The sequence below is a fragment of the Rhinopithecus roxellana genome, chromosome 15 (assembly GCF_007565055.1).
Source record: "Rhinopithecus roxellana isolate Shanxi Qingling chromosome 15, ASM756505v1, whole genome shotgun sequence".
NCBI lineage: Eukaryota > Metazoa > Chordata > Mammalia > Primates > Cercopithecidae > Rhinopithecus > Rhinopithecus roxellana.
In genome coordinates this window covers 72,998,505-73,017,730 of record NC_044563.1, presented here as the reverse complement: position 1 = coordinate 73,017,730, position 19,226 = coordinate 72,998,505, and the positions used below count along the sequence as shown (strand labels likewise).

Here is a 19,226-nt window from a genome sequence, read left to right as displayed (position 1 = left end):
GTGCTGCTGAATCCGCTTTGCCAGTATTTTATTGAGGATTTTTGCATCGATGTTCATCAGGGATATTGGTCTAAAATTTTCTTTTTTTGTTGTGTCTCTGCCAGGCTTTGGTATCAGGATGATGTTGGCCTCATAAAATGAGTTAGGGAGGATTCCCTCTTTTTCAATTGATTGGAATAGTTTCAGAAGGAATGGTACCAGCTCCTGCTTGTACCTCTGGTAGAATTCAGCTGTGAATCCATCTGGTCCTGGACTTTTTTTGGTTGGTAGGCTATTAATTATTGCCTCAATTTCAGAGCCTGCTATTGGTCTATTCAGGGATTCAACTTCTTCCTGGTTTAGTCTTGGGAGAGTGTAAGTGTCCAGGAAATTATCCATTTCTTCTAGATTTTCTAGTTGATTTGCGTAGAGGTGTTTATAGTATTCTCTGATGGTAGTTTGTATTTCTGTGGGGTCGGTGGTGATATCCCCTTTATCATTTTTTATTGCATCTATTTGATTCTTTTTTCTTCTTTATTAGTCTTGCTAGCGGTCTGTCAATTTTGTTGATTTTTTCAAAAAACTCCTGGATTCATTGATTTTTTTGGAGGGTTTTTTGTGTCTCTATCTCCTTCAGTTCTGCTCTGATCTTAGTTATTTCTTGCCTTCTGCTAGCTTTTGAATGTGTTTGCTCTTGCTTCTCCAGTTCTTTTAATTGTGATGTTAGAGTGTCAATTTTAGATCTTTCCAGCTTTCTCTTGTGGGCATTTAGTGCTATAAATTTCCCTCTACACACTGCTTTAAATGTGTCCCAGAGATTCTGGTATGTTGTATCTTTGTTCTCATTGGTTTCAAAGAACATCTTTATTTCTGCCTTCATTTCGTTATGTACCCAGTAGTCATTCAGGAGCAGGTTGTTCAGTTTCCATGTAGTTGAGCGGTTTTGATTGAGTTTCTTAGTCCTGAGTTCTAGTTTGATTGCACTGTGGTCTGAGAGACAGTTTGTTATAATTTCTGTTCTTTTACATTTGCTGAGGAGTGCTTTACTTCCAATTATGTGGTCAATTTTGGAATAAGTGCAATGTGGTGCTGAGAAGAATGTATATTCTGTTGATTTGGGGTGGAGAGTTCTATAGATGTCTATTAGGTCCGCTTGGTGCAGAGATGAGTTCAATTCCTGGATATCCTTGTTAACTTTCTGTCTCGTTGATCTGTCTAATGTTGACAGTGGAGTGTTGAAGTCTCCCATTATTATTGTATGGGAGTCTAAGTCTCTTTGTAAGTCTCTAAGGACTTGCTTTATGAATTTGGGTGCTCCTGTATTGGGTGCATATATATTTAGGAGAGTTAGCTCTTCCTGTTGAATTGATCCCTTTACCATTATGTAATGGCCTTCTTTGTCTCTTTTGATCTTTGATGGTTTAAAGTCTATTTTATCAGAGACTAGGATTGCAACCCCTGCTTTTTTTTGTTCTCCATTTGCTTGGTAGATCTTCCTCCATCCCTTTATTTTGAGCCTATGTATGTCTCTGCATGTGAGATGGGTCTCCTGAATACAGCAGACTGATGGGTCTTGACTCTTTATCCAGTTTGCCAGTCTGTGTCTTTTAATTGGAGCATTTAGTCCTTTAACATTTAAGGTTAATATTGTTATGTGTGAACTTGATCCTGCCATTATGATATTAACTGGTTATTTTGCTCGTTAGTTGATGCAGTTTCTTCCTAGCCTCGATGGTCTTTACATTTTGGCATGTTTTTGCAATGGCTGGTACCGGTTGTTCCTTTCCATGTTTAGGGTTTCCTTCAGGGTCTCTTGTAAGGCAGGCCTGGTGGTGACAAAATCTCTAAGCATTTGCTTATCTGTAAAGGATTTTATTTCTCCTTCACTGATGAAACTTAGTTTGGCTGGATATGAAATTCTGGGTTTAAAATTCTTTTCTTTAAGAATGTTGAATATTGGCCTCCACTCTCTTCTGGCTTGTAGAGTTTCTGCTGAGAGGTCTGCTGTTAGTCTGATGGGCTTCCCTTTGTGGGTAACCCGACCTTTCTCTCTGGCTGCCCTTAAGATTTTTTCCTTCATTTCAACTTTGGTGAATCTGGCAATTATGTGTCTTGGAGTTACTCTTCTCGAGGAGTATCTTTGTGGTGTTCTCTGTATTTCCTGAATTTGAATGTTGGCCTGCCCTACTAGGTTGGGGAAGTTCTCCTGGATGATATCCTGAAGAGTGTTTTCCAACCTGGTTCCATTTTCTCCCTCACTTTCAGGCACCCCAATCAGACATAGATTTGGTCTTTTTACATAATCCCATACTTCTTGCAGGCTTTGTTCATTTCTTTTTCTTCTTTTTTCTTTTGGTTTCTCTTCTCGCTTCATTTCATTCATTTGATCCTCAATCGCTGATACTCTTTCTTCCAGTTGATCGAGTCGGTTACTGAAGCTTGTGGATTTGTCATGTATTTCTCATGTCATGGTTTCCATCTCTGTCATTTCATTTATGACCTTCTCTGCATTAATTATTCTAGCTATCAATTCTTCCACTCTTTTTTCAAGATTTTTAGTTTCTTTGCGCTGGGTACGTAATTCCTCCTTTAGCTCTGAGAAGTTTGATGGACTGAAGCCTTCTTCTCTCATTTTGTCAAAGTCATTCTCTGACCAGCTTTGATCCATTGCTGGCGATGAGCTGTGCTCCTTTGCAGGGGGAGATGCGCTCTTATTTCTTGAATTTCCAGCTTTTCTACCCTGCTTCTTCCCCATCTTCGTGGTTTTATCTGTCTTTGGTCTTTGATGATGGTGACGTACTGATGGGGTTTTGGTATAGGTGTTCTTCCTGTTTGATAGTTTTCCTTCTAATAGTCAGGACCCTCAGCTGTAGGTCTGTTGGAGATTGCCTGAGGTCCACTCCAGACCCCGTTTGCCTGGGTATCAGCAGCAGAGGTTGCAGAAGATAGAATACTGCTGAACAGCGAGTGTACCTGTCTGATTCTTACTTTGGAAGCTTCCTCTCAGGGGTGTACTCCACCCTGTGAGGTGTGGGGTGTCACACTGCCCCTAGTGGGTGATGTCTCCCAGTTAGGCTACTCAGGGGTCAGGGACCCACTTGAGCAGGCAGTCTGTCCGTTCTCAGATCTCAACCTCTGTGTTGGGAGATCCACTGCTCTCTTCAAAGCTGTCAGACAGAGTCGTTCGGGTCTGCACAGGCCTCTGCTGCTTCCCCTGTTGTTTTTTAGCTGTGCCCTGTCCCCAGAGGTGGAGTCTACAGAGACAGGCAGGTTTCCTTGAGCTACTGTGAGCTCCACCCAGTTCGAGCTTCCCAGCGGCTTTGTTTACCTACTTAAGCCTCAGCAATGGCGGGCGCCCCTCCCCTAGCCTCGCTGCTGCCGTTTCGGTTAGATTGCAGGCTGCTGTGCTAGCAATGAGGGAGGCTCCATGGCCGTGGGACCCTCCCGGCCAGGTGTGGGTATAATCTCCTGGTGTGCCCGTTTGCTTAAAGCGCAGTATTGGGGTGGGAATTAACCGATTTTCCAGGTGTTGTGTGTCTCAGTTCCCCTGGCTAGGAAAAGGGATTCCCTTCCCCCTTGCGCTTCCCAGGTGAGGCAATGCCTCGCCCTGCTTCAGTTCTCGCTGGTCGGGCTGCAGCAGCTGACCAGCACCAATTGTCCGGCACTCCCCAGTGAGATGACCCCAGTACCTCAGTTGAAAATGCAGAAATCACCGGTCTTCTGTGTCGCTCGCGCTTGGAGACTGGAGCTGTTCCTATTCGGCCATCTTGCTCCGCCCCCCAAGTTAAAATACTTAGCTATAAATCTAACAGAATACTATGTTCGTGTAAAAGTAATTGTGGCTTTTTGCCATTAAAAGTAATGGTAAGAACCACAATTACTTTTGCACCAACTGTAACAAAATCCATGAGGAAAATTATAAAACTGTGACAAAAAATGAAATAATTCAGTAAATGGATATATATTACATGTTCATGGATAGGAAGACTCAATATTGTCAAGATGTCAATTTTGCCTAACTTTATATATATATGTATTTCAACATATTCCAATAAAAATCTCAGCAAATTATTTTGTGGACATTGACAAGTGGATTCTCAAGTTTATAGGGAGACGCAAAAGACTCAGAATAGCCAACATAATATTTCAGAAGAACAAAGTGAGAGGACTGACATTACCTGACTTCAGGACTTACTATGAAGCTGTAGTGATCAAGACAATGTGGTACTAGTGAAAAAAAAAAAAGACAAATACATCAATGGAATAGAGCAGAGAGCCCAGAAATAGACTCAGGAGCAAAGTAAATTCAATGAAGGCTTTTCAACAAATGGTGCCAGAACAACTGGACATCATCATGCAAACAGAGAAATCTGAACACACACCTTATACCTTCCACAAAAATTAAATAAAAATGAATCGTGGAAACAGATAAAACTAGAAGATAAGACAGAAGAAAATCTAGATGAATTTGGGCATGATGATGACTTTTTGATAGAACACTGAAGGCACAATAAGAATTAATAAGCTGGACTTTATTAAAATTAAAAACTAGTGTGCTACAAAAGACATTGTCAAGAATGAAAATACAAACCACGGGACGGGAGATAGCATTTGCAAGATATATCTGGTAAAGGACTATTATCCAAAATACACAAATAACATTTAAAGACTCAACAAAAAAATGAAAAAGCTGATTACAAACAGGGCAAAAGAATGGAACAGATACCTCATGGATGCCAAGAAACCATATGAAAAGATGCTTTTCATATTATATATCACTAGAGAATTGCAAATTAAAACAACGAGACATATTCACACCTATTAAAATGGTCAAAATTCAAAATACTGACAACATCAAATGCTGGCAAGGATGTTGTGTGGCAGGAACTCTCATATATTGCTGGTAGAATGCAAAATGGTATAGCCACTTTGGAAGACAGTTTGGAAGTTTTTTACAAAACTAAACACATTCTTCTCATATAAGCCAGCAATCATCTTCCTTGGGATTTACCCCAAAAAGTTGAAAGCTTATGTTCATACAAAAACCTGCACACAGGAGTTTATAACAGCTTTATTCATAACTACCCAAACTTGGAAACAACTAAGATGTCCTTCAATAGGTGAAATAGATAAGCAAACTGTGGTACATTCTTACAATGGAATATTATTTAGCACCACAAAGTATGAACCACAAAAAGGCATGAAGGAACCAAGTTCTGCTTATATAGATAGATTCAGGAATTCTAAAATAATTAGAAGATTTATTTCATCAATTTATTAAAATAAATACAACATGATCTCTACAGTGTTATAGTTACCAACTTTCGCACATTTGAAAAGCTGGTCTATATAATTTTTATAGATGCATAAATTTGTAATGAAAATGTCAACGTGAGTGTGAATCATCAGCAATGCATTCTTAAAAGTGTTTTATGATAGGAAACAAGAGAGGGAAATGAAATTAGAGAAGTTTTTAGAGGAACATCAGTTATATCTATAAATTTAATTGAAAAACTTCTTCAGGAAATAATGTTTAAATTTTATAAAGTTGGGTGATGTGTACATAGGTGTTTGATCATCGTTTTGTATTTCTTAGGTATGTTTGAAATATTTCACAATACAATAAAACTATCATATATTATTATAAGTGTTTGTGATGCATAGACTTAACAATACAGAAAGTATTATTTACATTATAATATTTATTGTATTAACAACAAATGTTGCAGAAGAAACTATTTGTTCAGCAGGCCAGGATTTTTTAAAAAACCATCTTCCAGATCTTTTTACAAACCCCGACTATAATTCCAAATAGAGACAACATGGTTGGAGACACAGCACACACCCACAAAGCTTTTTCCATAAAGATGAGCATATACTGCAAGAAATAGATTGCCAAATCACAGAGCCCAGGTTACGCGACGTGTTTGAACTTGTTTGTTTAGGATGTCTTCCTTTGAGTTCACAGTGTGTGCACGGACAATGCTACGAGGCATTGCAGTGTGTTCTGGTAATGAAATACCTTCGATAGACTTCTCAGATTCCTTACATTCTGTGTCAGATGTATGGATGTTCAGGCAGGTAGAGCTACTGGTAGACAACTTGCACTCTAGGAGAGAGAGGATTCCTAGGGAAAAGAGATTCCAGGGAGTGGGATGAAGGGACAATGGAGAGTCAGAAGCAATTCCCTCCAATTTGGCTTAAGACCCTGACCCAAAGCCCAGTGGATCCCTTTTAACTACCCAAAGCCATCTGGGTGGTGAATGCTTTAGTGGAAAAAACTGGAAGTGTATGTACAATAGCTTAAATTCTGCTCAGCTTAAGAAAATTGAGGATTTTTTTTTGAAAGAGAACATGCTTCTTTTTGGGTTAGGAAGTGTAATTACAAATGAATTTTTAAAGACTTCTTAGGAAAGGAGAGACTTCGGTTTTGGTAGATGGCCATCTAGCATCAGATATTCTCTCTGCCCTCAAACTGCCTTGACACTACACTGTACTCCCAGGGTCACTGTTCCTCTCCACAGTGGCTGAGCATTGTGTCTCAGACACCCACCTTGGTCATAACTTTGATGGTTATCTCTACCCTAAAGTGGGGGAGGGTGTGAAAGGCAAAATAAAAGGCAGAGATGAGGAGCTACCCTCTGAGGCCAGGCACAGCAGACATCTCGCATAAGCCTGACCTCCCACTCTTCTTGGAAGAACTGTCATCAGAGAATGAATCCAGGTGAGCTGCAGCCTTTTAAAATGCAAGGTTTGGCACTTTTCCCTCTATTCTCCTATCCCATCTTTTTACCCTTTCCTCTGTCGGGGATGGATTGGTTCTTAACACCCTTCAAGGGCCCTGGAGACACTCACCACAGACAGACAAGAAGAAAACGTTTAAGTAAGCAGTATTCATGATCCAGGTGATCCTATAACTAGAGAAGTGCATGGATTGGCCTTGCTTCAGCTTATTGTGATATAGCGTGAGTGCCCAGAGCAGAAGGATACCTGATGTCAAAAGGACAAAAGGACAAAAGGAAAAAAAAAAGTCCTTTCTGAGGAACTTTGGCTCCTTGATGCAAGTCTTCATTCCATATACACTTGACTTCCCAACCTCCACCCGGTCCAACTGCACCTTGCCCAAAGACTGATCCTGCTCCTGCTTTTATGGTAGATCTAACTCAGAAGCTACAGATATATATATATATATACACACACACACACACACACACACACACACACACACATATACACACACACACACACATACACACACACATATAAACATATAAACATATATGAAAACATAAATATATAAACATATATATGGTTTTATACATATATAGGTTTTTTATATATAAACATATATATGGTTTTTTATATATAAACATATATATATATATATATATATATGTTTTCAGAGACTGCAGCCTGAACCCACCCGTCAAAGTACACCTACAAGCCTGTGTTAGGGGAGCCAGGAAGTTACCTGAGGAGAAACTGAGGATAGCAGTGAAGAGTTGTATAGATTTATTTTGAGGAATCAGATAGGTGAATTTCATACCCAGGATGAAGTTAAGGAGGAAGGAAAGGCCAAGGACCGACATCATCATAATCCTGACCACTTTCAGGTCATCTGTTGGAAAGCAAAAGCTGTTTTGAGAGTACAGATATTTCTTCTAGACTCATTTCTACCTGGGGTCCAGAAATCTCTACGTGAAAATTGGAATAGGGTGAAAGATTTGATTAAACAATAAGAAAGAAGTTGCAAAATAACAAAGAAGCAGGGGAACCTTAAGCTGAATAAGAGAACCAGAAACAATTGTTCTCTATCCTGACGTCTCTCTATGTGTCTTTCTCTTCTATCATTTTCTTCAAATTCATTTCTTGTTAAATACCCCAATTCATCCTATCATCTAGTGGCAATACAGACTATTTAATGCCAGTTACCTTTCTTTCTTACCCACATGTCTAGTTGTGTGGATCACCCTGCTGCTACTGCTGAGACTTCTCAAATGCCCAGCAGTTAAGGCTGTGAACATATAAACTTTTCTCCAGAACACCTAAATGGTGAGATTTTGGAATCTGCCTTGACTGCATTGACTATGGAAGGAAGAACACTGCAACTTGAGAAGCTGCACCAGAAAATAATAGGTACATTAGTGAGATTAATGCAAGTTAAGGAAAGCAAAGTTAAGGACACACCCTTCCTTTCCACCCATCTCTTTCTAAAGTACAGTTCTGACCTTCTGGCCAAACAGCAGGGCAACATATCATCCATGGACTGTGGTTTATCTTGATTCCTTCAGTCTTCTGAAATCAATTCAACCCATTCATCTAAGGTGATTCCCATCACCATTAAGACTACGGCCCAGGAGGACAAAAGTATGTTCATACCCTGGATACTTCTATTTGAAACATGCACCATTACGAGTGAAAATTTTTAGCTGGAACCACCACCACTATTTCGTAGATCTCTTCCTTGAGTGATTAGTTACAGGAAGGATGATATCTGAACTTTCAGTGGTTGCTGAGGCATTGGCAGCAGTAGAAGTTGAAGTAGTCTATAAAATAGAGAAGATACATAACTCCCACCCTTCCCCACTTCTGTATCTATCAGGGACAGCCTGCTGTCAGGACTGCCAACTGCCATGGAATCATCTATTTGTTTGACCCTTGACCCTGGGGCCTACTTGAGTGAAAGAACCAAGGGGCCCAGAAGTCCTGAGAGAGCTATCAGATATAGAGATCTGACATCACATGGAGAAAGAGCTGTCAGATACAGGAATCATTAGAGGCCTTGAATGAAGTTAGACGTGAATGACTAAAGAGGTCCAATTTAGGAGTTAGAATTACGTGTTCCAAGGTTAGTTACTATTTGGCAGGGGTCAGTGAAGAGGAAAAGGATTTCAAGATCATTGAAATAAATAGTTAACTAGCTAGTATCACAGCAGGGAATGACCATTCAAAATTTAGGATGTTTGAAGAAATGTGTGTTCCTACTGTGAGGTCCCAGTGACATTTAGTTAGGCAGTCATCCAGGAAATGAACCATCATCCTGAAACCAAACTACTGGCCTGATACACTGAGCTGTTATAGCCCAATATCATTTATAAGGCGTGGGCAATCATTTCTTGTCACGATTGCCTCTGTAACTTGGAATATTAAACATTTTTGAAGGTACTGAATCATGCCAACAACCACAAGAAGCTTGGAGAATGATCCCCAGCCCCAGATGAGATTGCAGCCCTTCGTGATATGTTGATTAAAACCTGATGAGAGCTAAACAGAGGGCCCAGCTGACCTGGGCGAGACAATAAATTTGCATGTTTTATGATAGTTAAGTTTGTGGTAATTTATACACCTATTGAAATATAAGACAATGTGTTTCTCCTAATTTCTTCCACATGTGTCTCTGTGTGTGCATATGTGAGACAGAGAGAGAGACTAGGAAATCACTTTATCAGTTTATAAAGGAAGCTTTGTAACAAGCGAAGTCCGTGATAACTCCAGAATTATCTACCTGGTTGATGCAGTTTCCACATAGAGAATGGATTCTCATTTCTCAATTAAGCGCTAAATGCTGCGTGCTCTTTATGTCCCCAGAAGGAGAGAAACCAAGGGTGAGAAGAAATGTCCAACGGCAGCTTCGTGACAGCGTTCATTCTCACGGGCCTTCCCCATACCCCAGCGCTGGACACCCCACTCTTTGGAGCCTTCCTAGTCATTTATGTGTTCACTGTGCTGGGGAACCTCCTCATCCTGCTGGTGATCAGGGTGGATTCTCACCTCCACACCCCCATGTACTACTTTCTCACCAACCTGTCCTTCATTGACATGTGGCTCTCCACTGTCACGGTGCCCAAAATGCTGATGACCTTGGCGTCCCCAAGTGGCAGGGCTATCTCCTTCCACAGCTGTGTGGCTCAGCGCTATTTCTTTCACTTCCTGGAGAGCACCGAGTGTTTCCTCTACACGGTCATGTCCTATGATCGCTACCTAGCCATCAGTTACCCGCTTAGGTACACCAGCGTGATGAGTGGGACGCTCCTGTGCTCTCCCGGCCATCGGCACTTGGCTCAGTGGCTCACTGCATTCTGCTGTCCAGATCATATTGACTTTCCATTTGCCCTACTGTAGACCCAACCGGATCCAGCACTATTTGTGTGATGCACCACCCATCCTGAAACTGGCCTGTGCAGACACCACGGCCATTGAGATTGTCATTTTTGTGACTGTTGGAATAGTGGCCTCGGGCTGCTTTCTTCTGATAGTGGTGTCCTACGTGTCCATTGTCTATTCCGTCCTGCGGATCCGCACCTCAGAGGGGAGGTGCAGAGCCTTTCAGACCTGTGTCTCCCACTGTATCGTGGTCCTTTGCTTCTTTGGTCCTGGTCTTTTCATTTACCTGAGACCAGGCTCCAGGAAAGCTGTGGATGGGGTTGTGGCCGTTTTCTACGCTGTGCTGACGCCCCTTCTCAACCCTGTTGTGTACACCCTGAGAAACAAGGAGGTGAAGAAAGCTCTGTTGAAGCTGAAATACAAAGTAGCACATTCTCAGAGCAAATAAACACTAGGGAATAAATACCCTCATTTTTTCAAAATTAACACTAAAATTCATTATTACCATGAATTTTATTGCATGAATAATTCTGAGTGTTAAACATTATTCAAAACTACTGGCTCAGGAATATTTGCTTCACAGAGATTTCTAAGGAATTGTAAAGTCACAATTAGATTTCTTTTAGTTATGATGAATATGCATATATTCTGAATATGGACTTGTTTCCTGCAATAGGCTAATTTTCTCCTTTTACAAAAATAAATATTCCAATTTAATCTTGGATACCAGGTTGAGTTGGTAATATGTCCTAGTTGGTAATATGTTTATACATTTTGGTTTATTTCTTATGCACACAAACCAAGGAATTTGAAATCATAGGGATATTGTTCAATGAGAGCAACAAATATCAGAGGTCATTTACTCATGGCTGCAGCTGTGTAAATGCCTTCGTAACTTTTTTTGCACTTGTGCCTTTGTGTGTGTATGTGTGTGCACATGTGTGCTTGCTTGTGAAAGTGGGTTTCAAAGTGTTAATTCTCCTTCCCAGCACATCTTGTCCCTAGTTATCGCTCTTGCATTAAAAAAGTCTTAATCTTCTTCCCATTAGCCTTTTATCATTTAAGCAGGACTGCTAGGACCAGCTCTGGCACTAACATGTGCCTTTCAATAACTAGGGGCCATTGCCACCTTTCAAGAGCCCTTCAAATTTTTTCAGGAGGAAGTTAATAGCACACACCTTGAGTTGCACTCATATATTCTGACTTTGAATTCCCTGTTCTACCTAACCAGATACCTATAGTTAGCACAAAACAGGGACGCTGAGTCCTTTTCCTGCAGACAGTCGTGGCTGGTCATGCTGTCCAGACAGCTCCTTTCACAATGCTCTTAGTGTCTTGGAAATTCAGTCGCACCAAACTCCAGTTGCACCTGCTCCAGGGCAGGGATGTCCCACATTACAGGGTAGGGCAAATTGTGCTTGCTCTTTAGAAAGTAGAAAAATAGGTACGGCATGGTGGCTCACGCCTGTAATCCCAGAACTTTGGGAGGTCGAGGCAGGCGGATCACGAGGTCAGGAGTTCGAGACCAGCCTGGCCAATATGGTGAAATTCTGTCTCTACTAAATATACAAAAATTAGCCAGATGTAGTGGCGTGCGCCTGTAATCCCAGCTACTCAGGAGGCTGAGGCAGGAGAATCCCCTTATACATATTCCATGTATAGGTGAGATCATACAGTATTTGTCTTTCTATATCTGGCTTATTTCACTAAGCTTAATGTCCTCCAGGTTCATCCATGTTGCCTCAAGTGACAGAATTTCCTTTTTTTTTTATGGCATAATAATGTATGTATATGAGTACCACATTTTCTTTATCTATTAATCTGTTTATGGCCACTTAGTTTATTTCCATATCTTGGCTATTGTTAATAATTCCAAAATGAATATGAAAGTACAGATATCGCTTCAATATAATGATTTGTTTTCTTTTGGGTATATACCCAGAAGTGGAATTCCTGTATAATATGGCAATTCCATTTTTAATTTTTTGAGGAACATCCATACTGCTTTCTGTAATGGCTGTGCCAATTTTTCATGTCTACAAGCAATATACAAAGATTCTCTTTTTTTCCTACATCTTTGCCAACATGTATTATCTTTTGACTTTTTAATAAGAGCCATCCTGATAGGTGTGAGGTGATATTTCATTATAATTTTGGTTTGTACTTCTGTGATGATTAATGATGTTGAGCATCTTTTCACATACCTTTTGGCCATTTGTATGTTTTCTTTGGAAAAAAGTCTGTCTAGCTCCTTTGCCCATTTTGTATTTAGGTTATTTGTTTTTGTTTTATTTATTTGTTTTCCTTTTTCTACTGAGTTTGTGAGTTCTTTATATATTTTGGATATTAACCTTTTATCAAACACATAGTTTGTCAATGCTTTTTCCCACTTTGTAGACTGCCTTTTCATTTTCTTGATTATTTCCTTTGCTGTGAAGAAACTTTTTAGTTTGATACAGTCCCACTTAATCATGCTAAATGTAATTATTCTAGATTAAATAAGTGGTAAAATAGTAAACAGTGTTAAGCTTGTGAATGCTAGACATTTTATAAGGATTATATCAGTTTAATCACTACAAGAACCTAGAAGATAACACTGTTATCCAAATTCACACAATTAGTGAGGAATATAGTCAAAGTTTAATTCCAGACTATCTGGCACCAAGACCCAAGGTGTTAACCTCTATGCTACATTGTTATCACAAATTCAGGAACTTTCTGTTTTGGGGGGAGGGAGAGGGCAAGATTAATAAATATCAAGAATCATAGACATAACAAAGCACTTATTTTTCTATAGCTACATATATTTTATATATCAAGGTGGATTTTAAAATTACCTTTTTCCCATGTAATATAAAAGACATCTTATCCACTTTTCTAGCTCCACCGGACTTCAATTCTAAATATCTCATCAGACTGCATCATCCCGTCTGCTTTCATATGTGCTCCACATTAAGCTTCAGACTCCTCAAAGAAAAATCCTGTATTAGTGCTATAGTAATTAATTTATATGAATCTCTGTCTGCTTTCTCTAGAATGTTTCTCTGATTTCTGACCCCTTTCATCTCCATAAATGTTTACTTACTTTCTCAGGGACCCACCTTCTGATCCTCACTCATTACATTAGATATTGCTCCAAAACAGATGACTTCCTTTTTTTCCACCAAGTTCCGACTTTCATGATTTGAATTCATAACAGTTTTAGTTTGCTAGATATTTCCATTTGGGTATAATGCTATTGCTTCACACTCCACATGTCTAAAACAAAACCTTTTATTTTCTCCTCTGCAGCTGCATTATTTGTCTCTTATATGCCGTGATAAACCTAATAAAAGATACCCTGAAACTTGGAGGCCCTGCCTATAATCTTCCCTCAGACATTTCTTCTTCAGGCAATGGAAAAAGGGGTAAGAGAAAGGATAAAGAAGAGGACAAGGGTGGTGGGATGCCATGAAACATTAGTAAAAGTTCTAGAAAAGAAGAGCTGATTTTAATACTTCAATAATGAATCTTTTACATTATTAAATAATGATTAGGGCAATGTCATTTTATAAATATTTATTATTATTATGCTCTCAGATCCATTAGTACTATTTTCTAAAGAGAAAAAGAAAGGAATCAAAATTGATGTTTGCATTTCATATAGGGTATGAAAAAACTCAGCAAATATTTCACCACCTTATACCATGTTTTGATGTATTCTCTTGGGTTTTTCCTCAAAATAGCAGCTCTGAATTGAGAGGTTATCCACAGAGGTTCATTATTAGTGGTGTCATTTCTCTGTTAAATTGTATTTCTAAAATATTGTATGGATGTGGAAATGATGTATCTGATTGATTCCCTGGAGCTACATTTTTCTGAGTTAATTAGTAGTTGAAAAGAGTTTTAAATTATAAAAGGTAAATAGCTAATACCTAAGAAGAATCTGGTTCAAATTCTAAATGAATAGGGTAATTTTTATCACGATCCCAAAGCTGATACTTGTTTATCAGTTCAGTCCTTTTTTCTCAATTAATCAACACAATCATTCCTTCAACCATTTCAATTAGATGACTACTAAGTTTCTGGCACAAAAGATGCAGAACTTCAAGACATGATTTATGTTCCAGAACTCTAGAGTCCAGTGCAAAGCACATAAGTGAACAACAGATGGACTTCAAAGTGTCATAATGTGTATGTGAGGCACTATAGTAAACCACGTGTCATCTAACACAGATTAAGTAATGGAGTGAACCACTATCTGAAGGTTCAGAGAATTACACATACAAATAACAAAGGCCCTCCCTAATTAAATAATTTCTTATAATTAATATGTACACTATAAATAATATAAACTTTATTAAAGTTCATTTGTTTTGAGGTGTACCCCAGGTTCACAGAGCTTTCATTTTCCATGTCAAATCTTCCTGTATTTGAATCTTTGAATTCTAACGAGAGGAAAATTGATCAGAAGATGCTAAAACCAAAGCTTTGCACATTTTCTTTTATTACTTCATAATCTCAATGTTCATCCAATGCATACATTTTGGCCAGGACCTCCATGTCTCTGCAGGTAGAGAGGAGGGAGTTTTACATTTACTGCATTAAGATGTTTACAGTGTAACTAAATTTTTCTCACACAGTGGGAAACATTGTTTAAAATCTAAAAATAAAAAAGATCTCTCTTCCTTAAAGGGTAAAATAGGGGGACATTTTCAAGACAATTGTTATCATACCCTAATTCAAAGTTATCATTGGCAAAATATTTTAATGGACTTTATTTTCAGATTTAGGGCATCCATACTATCAAAGTAACCAGGGACCATTCCTACTAAATCAAAAAGGACATTCGTGAAACCCTAAAGGTTCAATATCACCTTATCCATCTAATTCATCCACGGTCAGTGGAAGCAGTGGAAAGCCATAATGGAATTTTGAACACTTGATTGAGATTTGTGCAGCCACAAGTCAGGAGCGGTCAGATATATTGGTGACAGCACTTAGAATCATTAGATACAAATAGAAAAGAGAGACTCTGCTGAAGTGAAATACTAATAGATAAGACATATGAGACTTTCTATTACTCCTCTGAAGGCAGCCCCCTGGCTAGTTATATGTTCACATGTTTGATTATGTGGTCTTAGAGTATTTCAAAGGATTAATGAAGTGTGTTGAACCATTTACAGGTACATGAAGCTCTAAAAATCAACATGCGAGAACAATGCTGTAATCATTTGACAGAGGCCATCCTAAGTTCTGTTAGCACTTAGAATGCAATACGTAGGGATTGCTGATACACTTTTCTTGTGTTCAGAAATGTTCATGGTAGACTCCAAGAATTTGTTGCCATTACAAGTCAATTTCTATCCAGCTGGCATGATTTTAAACTTAACTAAGACTTGTTGACAAATGGGAGAAATCTTGAGACCATGAAGGAGTTTTTCCCTTCTGTTACAGTGTTTTCTATCTTTAGCATTTCCTTTTGATTCTTAGAGTTTCCAACTCTCTGCTCACATTACCCATCTGTTCTTTTAGGACTTTTATTTTTTCTATTAGACTTTTTAATGTATTTTACACTCCCTCTCTGATAATTCTAACATCTATGTCATATGTGGAACTGTTTCTGATGATTGTTTTGTCTCTTTAGATTGGGCTGTTTTTCTTTTTTTAAGAATTTTATTTATATAAATTTATGGACTACAAGTGTAATTTTGTTACGTGGGTAGATTGCATAGTGGTGAAATCAGGGCTTCTAGGGTATCTACCACCTGAAAAGTGTATATTGTAGCTATTAAATAACTTATTGTCACTCACCTCCCTCATCTCTCCACCCTTTTAAGTCTCAGTTATCTATTATTCCACCCTCTACATTCTTTAGTACACAATATTTAGCTCCCATTTAAAATTAAGAACATGTAGTATTTGTCTTTCTGTGACTAATTTGTTTTACTTAAGGTAATGGCCTTGGCTGGGAGCGGCGGCTCACGCCTGTAATCCCAGGACTTTGGGAGGCCGAGGCGGGTGGATCACGAGGTCAGGAGATCAAGACCAACCTGGCTAACATGGTGAAACCCCGTCTCTACTAAAAATACAAAAAATTAGCCGGGCCTGGTGGCGGGTGCCTGTAGTCCCAGCTACTCGGGAGGCTGAGGCAGGAGAATGGCGTGAACCCGGGAGGCGGAGCTTGCAGTGAGCCGAGATTGTGCCTCTGCACTCCAGCCTGGGTGACAGAGCAGCGAGACGCTGTTTCAAAAAATAAATAAATAAATAAAGATAATGGTTTTGAGCTCTATCCATATTGCTGCAAAAGGCATGATTTTATCCTTTTTGTGGCTAAATAGTATTTCATGGTGTCTATATACACATTTTCTTTATTCAATCATTCATTGATGGAAACAGGTTGATTACATATCTTACCTCTTGTGAATAGTGCTGTGAAAAACATACAGGGGCAGGTATGTTTTGGATATAATGAATTCTTTTCCTTTGGGTAGATACCCAGTAGTGGAACTGCTAGATCAAATGGTAGTTCTATTTTTAGTTCTTTGAGAAATCGCCACACTGTTTTCCATAGAGGTTGTACTAATTTACATTCCCACCAACAGTGTGTAAGTGTTCCGTTTTCTCTATAGCCTTGCCAACATCTGTTATTTTTTGTCTTTTTAATAATGGTGATTCTGACTGATTTTGTGGCTTTAATTTGCATTTCTGTGATGATTATTGATGTTGGCCATTTTTTCATGTGCCTGTTAACCACTTATATGTTTTCTTTTGAAAAATGTCTGTTCATTACCAACTTTTTAATGAGGTTATTTGCTTTTTGTAATTGTTGAGTAATTTGAGTTCTTTGTAAATTCTGGATATCCGTCCCTATTGGATGCATAGTTTGCAAATATTTTCTTGCATTCTGTTCTTTCTGTTAATTATTTCTTTTGCTGTGCAGAAGCTTTTTAGTATAAGTCTTATTTGTCAATTTTAGTTTTTGTTGCCCATGCTTTTGAGGTCTTAGTCATGAATTTTTTGCCTAGACCAATGTCCAGAAGAGTTTTCCCGAGGTTTTCTAGCATTTTTATAGTTTCAGTAGACTGTACTTTTCTTTCTTACCTTTTAGCATATCTTATAATTTTTTGTTGAAATCTAGACATGTTGTGTCAGGCAATAGGAACTGAGATAAATAGACAATTAGAAGGAAGATTTCTGGTTATCTAATCTGGCTAGAAGTTGGACTGTTTCATGTTTATAGGGACCAAAGGCTTCAAATTCCTGTAGTGTCTTGTTTTGTCTTGCCCATTAACTTTATGTATCCTTAAGTATTAGTCCTCAAAGAGAGTCTGTGACTAGTAACTCTTTCAGCTCTTCAGCTCCTTTATTTACTGTTATTTACTGGAGCCCTGATGCTGTGATTGTAAGATCTGAGAGAGGAGTATTGCCCTGTAATATTCTGATTCAATGCTTGTGTTTTTAGTGGGCCTGTCTTTAGAACTGTGACCTTCACAAGTGTTTTCATAAGTACCTCCCATCCCAGTTCCCTGTTTCTCCCATTCTCTTCTCCAGCTACTTTCAATATTCCCGATCTAATTCCTCTAAAACTGACCCGCTTAACATGTTTTCCCCTTTAAGTAAGATGGGAGGGCTATAAGAGTCAAACTCAAGTAGGAGAAATGCCCTTCCCCCATTTGGGATAAGAATCTGACAAAGCCTTTGCCCAGGGAACAGACATATGTTGTAGAGGAAGCTCTGACTGTATTTCACAATGATTATCTATCCCCTAACTCTACCAGAGCCAAGAGGGAATTATTTATTTATTTATTTATTTATTTATTTATTTATTTTAGCTTTTCACGATAGGAAACTGGAGGAATTAGTGGCGTTCATGAAGGTAAAGTCCATAAACGTGTAGGACCCCACCTCAAATAAATTGACCCCTTTTAGCTTTTTTATGAGTAGACATTTAAAAAATGTCCTTTATATTTCTGATAATACTTCTTACTTGAAAGTTCACTTTATTTGCTGCTAATAAAGTCATATTAGTTTTTTTCCTAGTATGTTCTTGGAATAAATTTTCTACCCTTTAACTTTCCGTGTGTGTGTGTGTGTGTGTATTTTTATTTAGTGTCGTTTCTTTTAAACCAGATATAATTAGATGTCGCTTCTTATATAAGCTGCCTGTTTTATTTATTTATCTTTTATTTGTAGTGCGTTATTGTACCTGTAATAGTCTAATATTTTGTGGTTTTCTATTCTTAAATTAAATTCCTTTTTCTTTATTCATGTTTCTCAATCCTTTTGTATTTTTCAAAATATTTAATATACTAATCAAGTATTTTCATTATTTCATTTTTCATTACTTTTAACTATTTTTATTTTTTATTATATTTTTATGGTAAAGTCAATATCATTTCAATGCATTATAATCTATTTGCGTTAGTACTTTACCATATCTTGAATAATCCAAAAATTTTACTTTTAGTTCCATGTAATGGCTTTATACATGTTTTTAGAAATATTTTTGTCCTTTATTTAATTTCTAACAATGTTATAAACTGGACAAGATGTTACTGTTGGGGCTTTCAACAGTCAAGGGTCTTCTCGTATGTTTATGTATGTATTCATCTTTTCCTGTGGTATTTATGGACTGATTTATTTTGCACTTCTATCCTTTTATCTAGGATTATTTTATTCAACTTTAGAATATCTTTTAGTAATTTGTATACTGTGTGACTACGTTTTATACAGTTTTAAAGGGAGGTTAGGTCTGTACCAGCTACTTTGTCATGGCTCTTCAGAAACAAGTTTCTCTTTTTTGTTTTTAATTTGTAGTTTGACTTTTTGCCTGCTTTCAAAAACTTTATTGGGAAAGAATTTGTTTTTAAAATGCAAAACGTTATGGAGGTATAATTTGTAAGCATTTTAGGTGCACAGTCTGGTATGTTTTAACAAATGGAAGTACCTGTGTATCTACCACCACAATCAAGGTAAAAACCTTTCCATTACCACATCTAATCCACCGTGTCCCTTCTCATCAGTCCTCCATTACCTGAAGCCCCAGATAACTACTGATCTGCTTTCTCTCACTCTGGATTAGATTTGTCCTTTTTAGAGTTTCCTATGAATGGGATCTTACAGTATACATTGTCTTGTGTCTGACTTGTTTTGTTTATCCT

The 19,226-nt window shown here is 38.2% G+C and overlaps 2 protein-coding genes across 2 annotated transcripts; one reads left to right on the top strand and one right to left on the bottom strand.

Moving 5' to 3' along the window:
* Positions 1-5,669: 5,669 nt before the first annotated feature.
* Positions 5,670-8,389, bottom strand: TMEM225 (transmembrane protein 225). Its single transcript, XM_010356439.2, is given in 5 exon segments — positions 5,670-6,106; positions 6,835-6,969; positions 7,451-7,597; positions 8,208-8,268; positions 8,270-8,389. Coding segments are annotated over 5 exon segments (690 nt in total). The 3' UTR covers positions 5,670-5,879.
* Positions 8,390-9,594: 1,205 nt separating this feature from the next.
* Positions 9,595-10,531, top strand: LOC104656752 (olfactory receptor 10G8). The gene is given in 2 exon segments (XM_010356440.2): positions 9,595-10,002; positions 10,004-10,531. Coding segments are annotated over 2 exon segments (936 nt in total).
* The last annotated feature ends 8,695 nt before the right edge of the window (positions 10,532-19,226 follow it).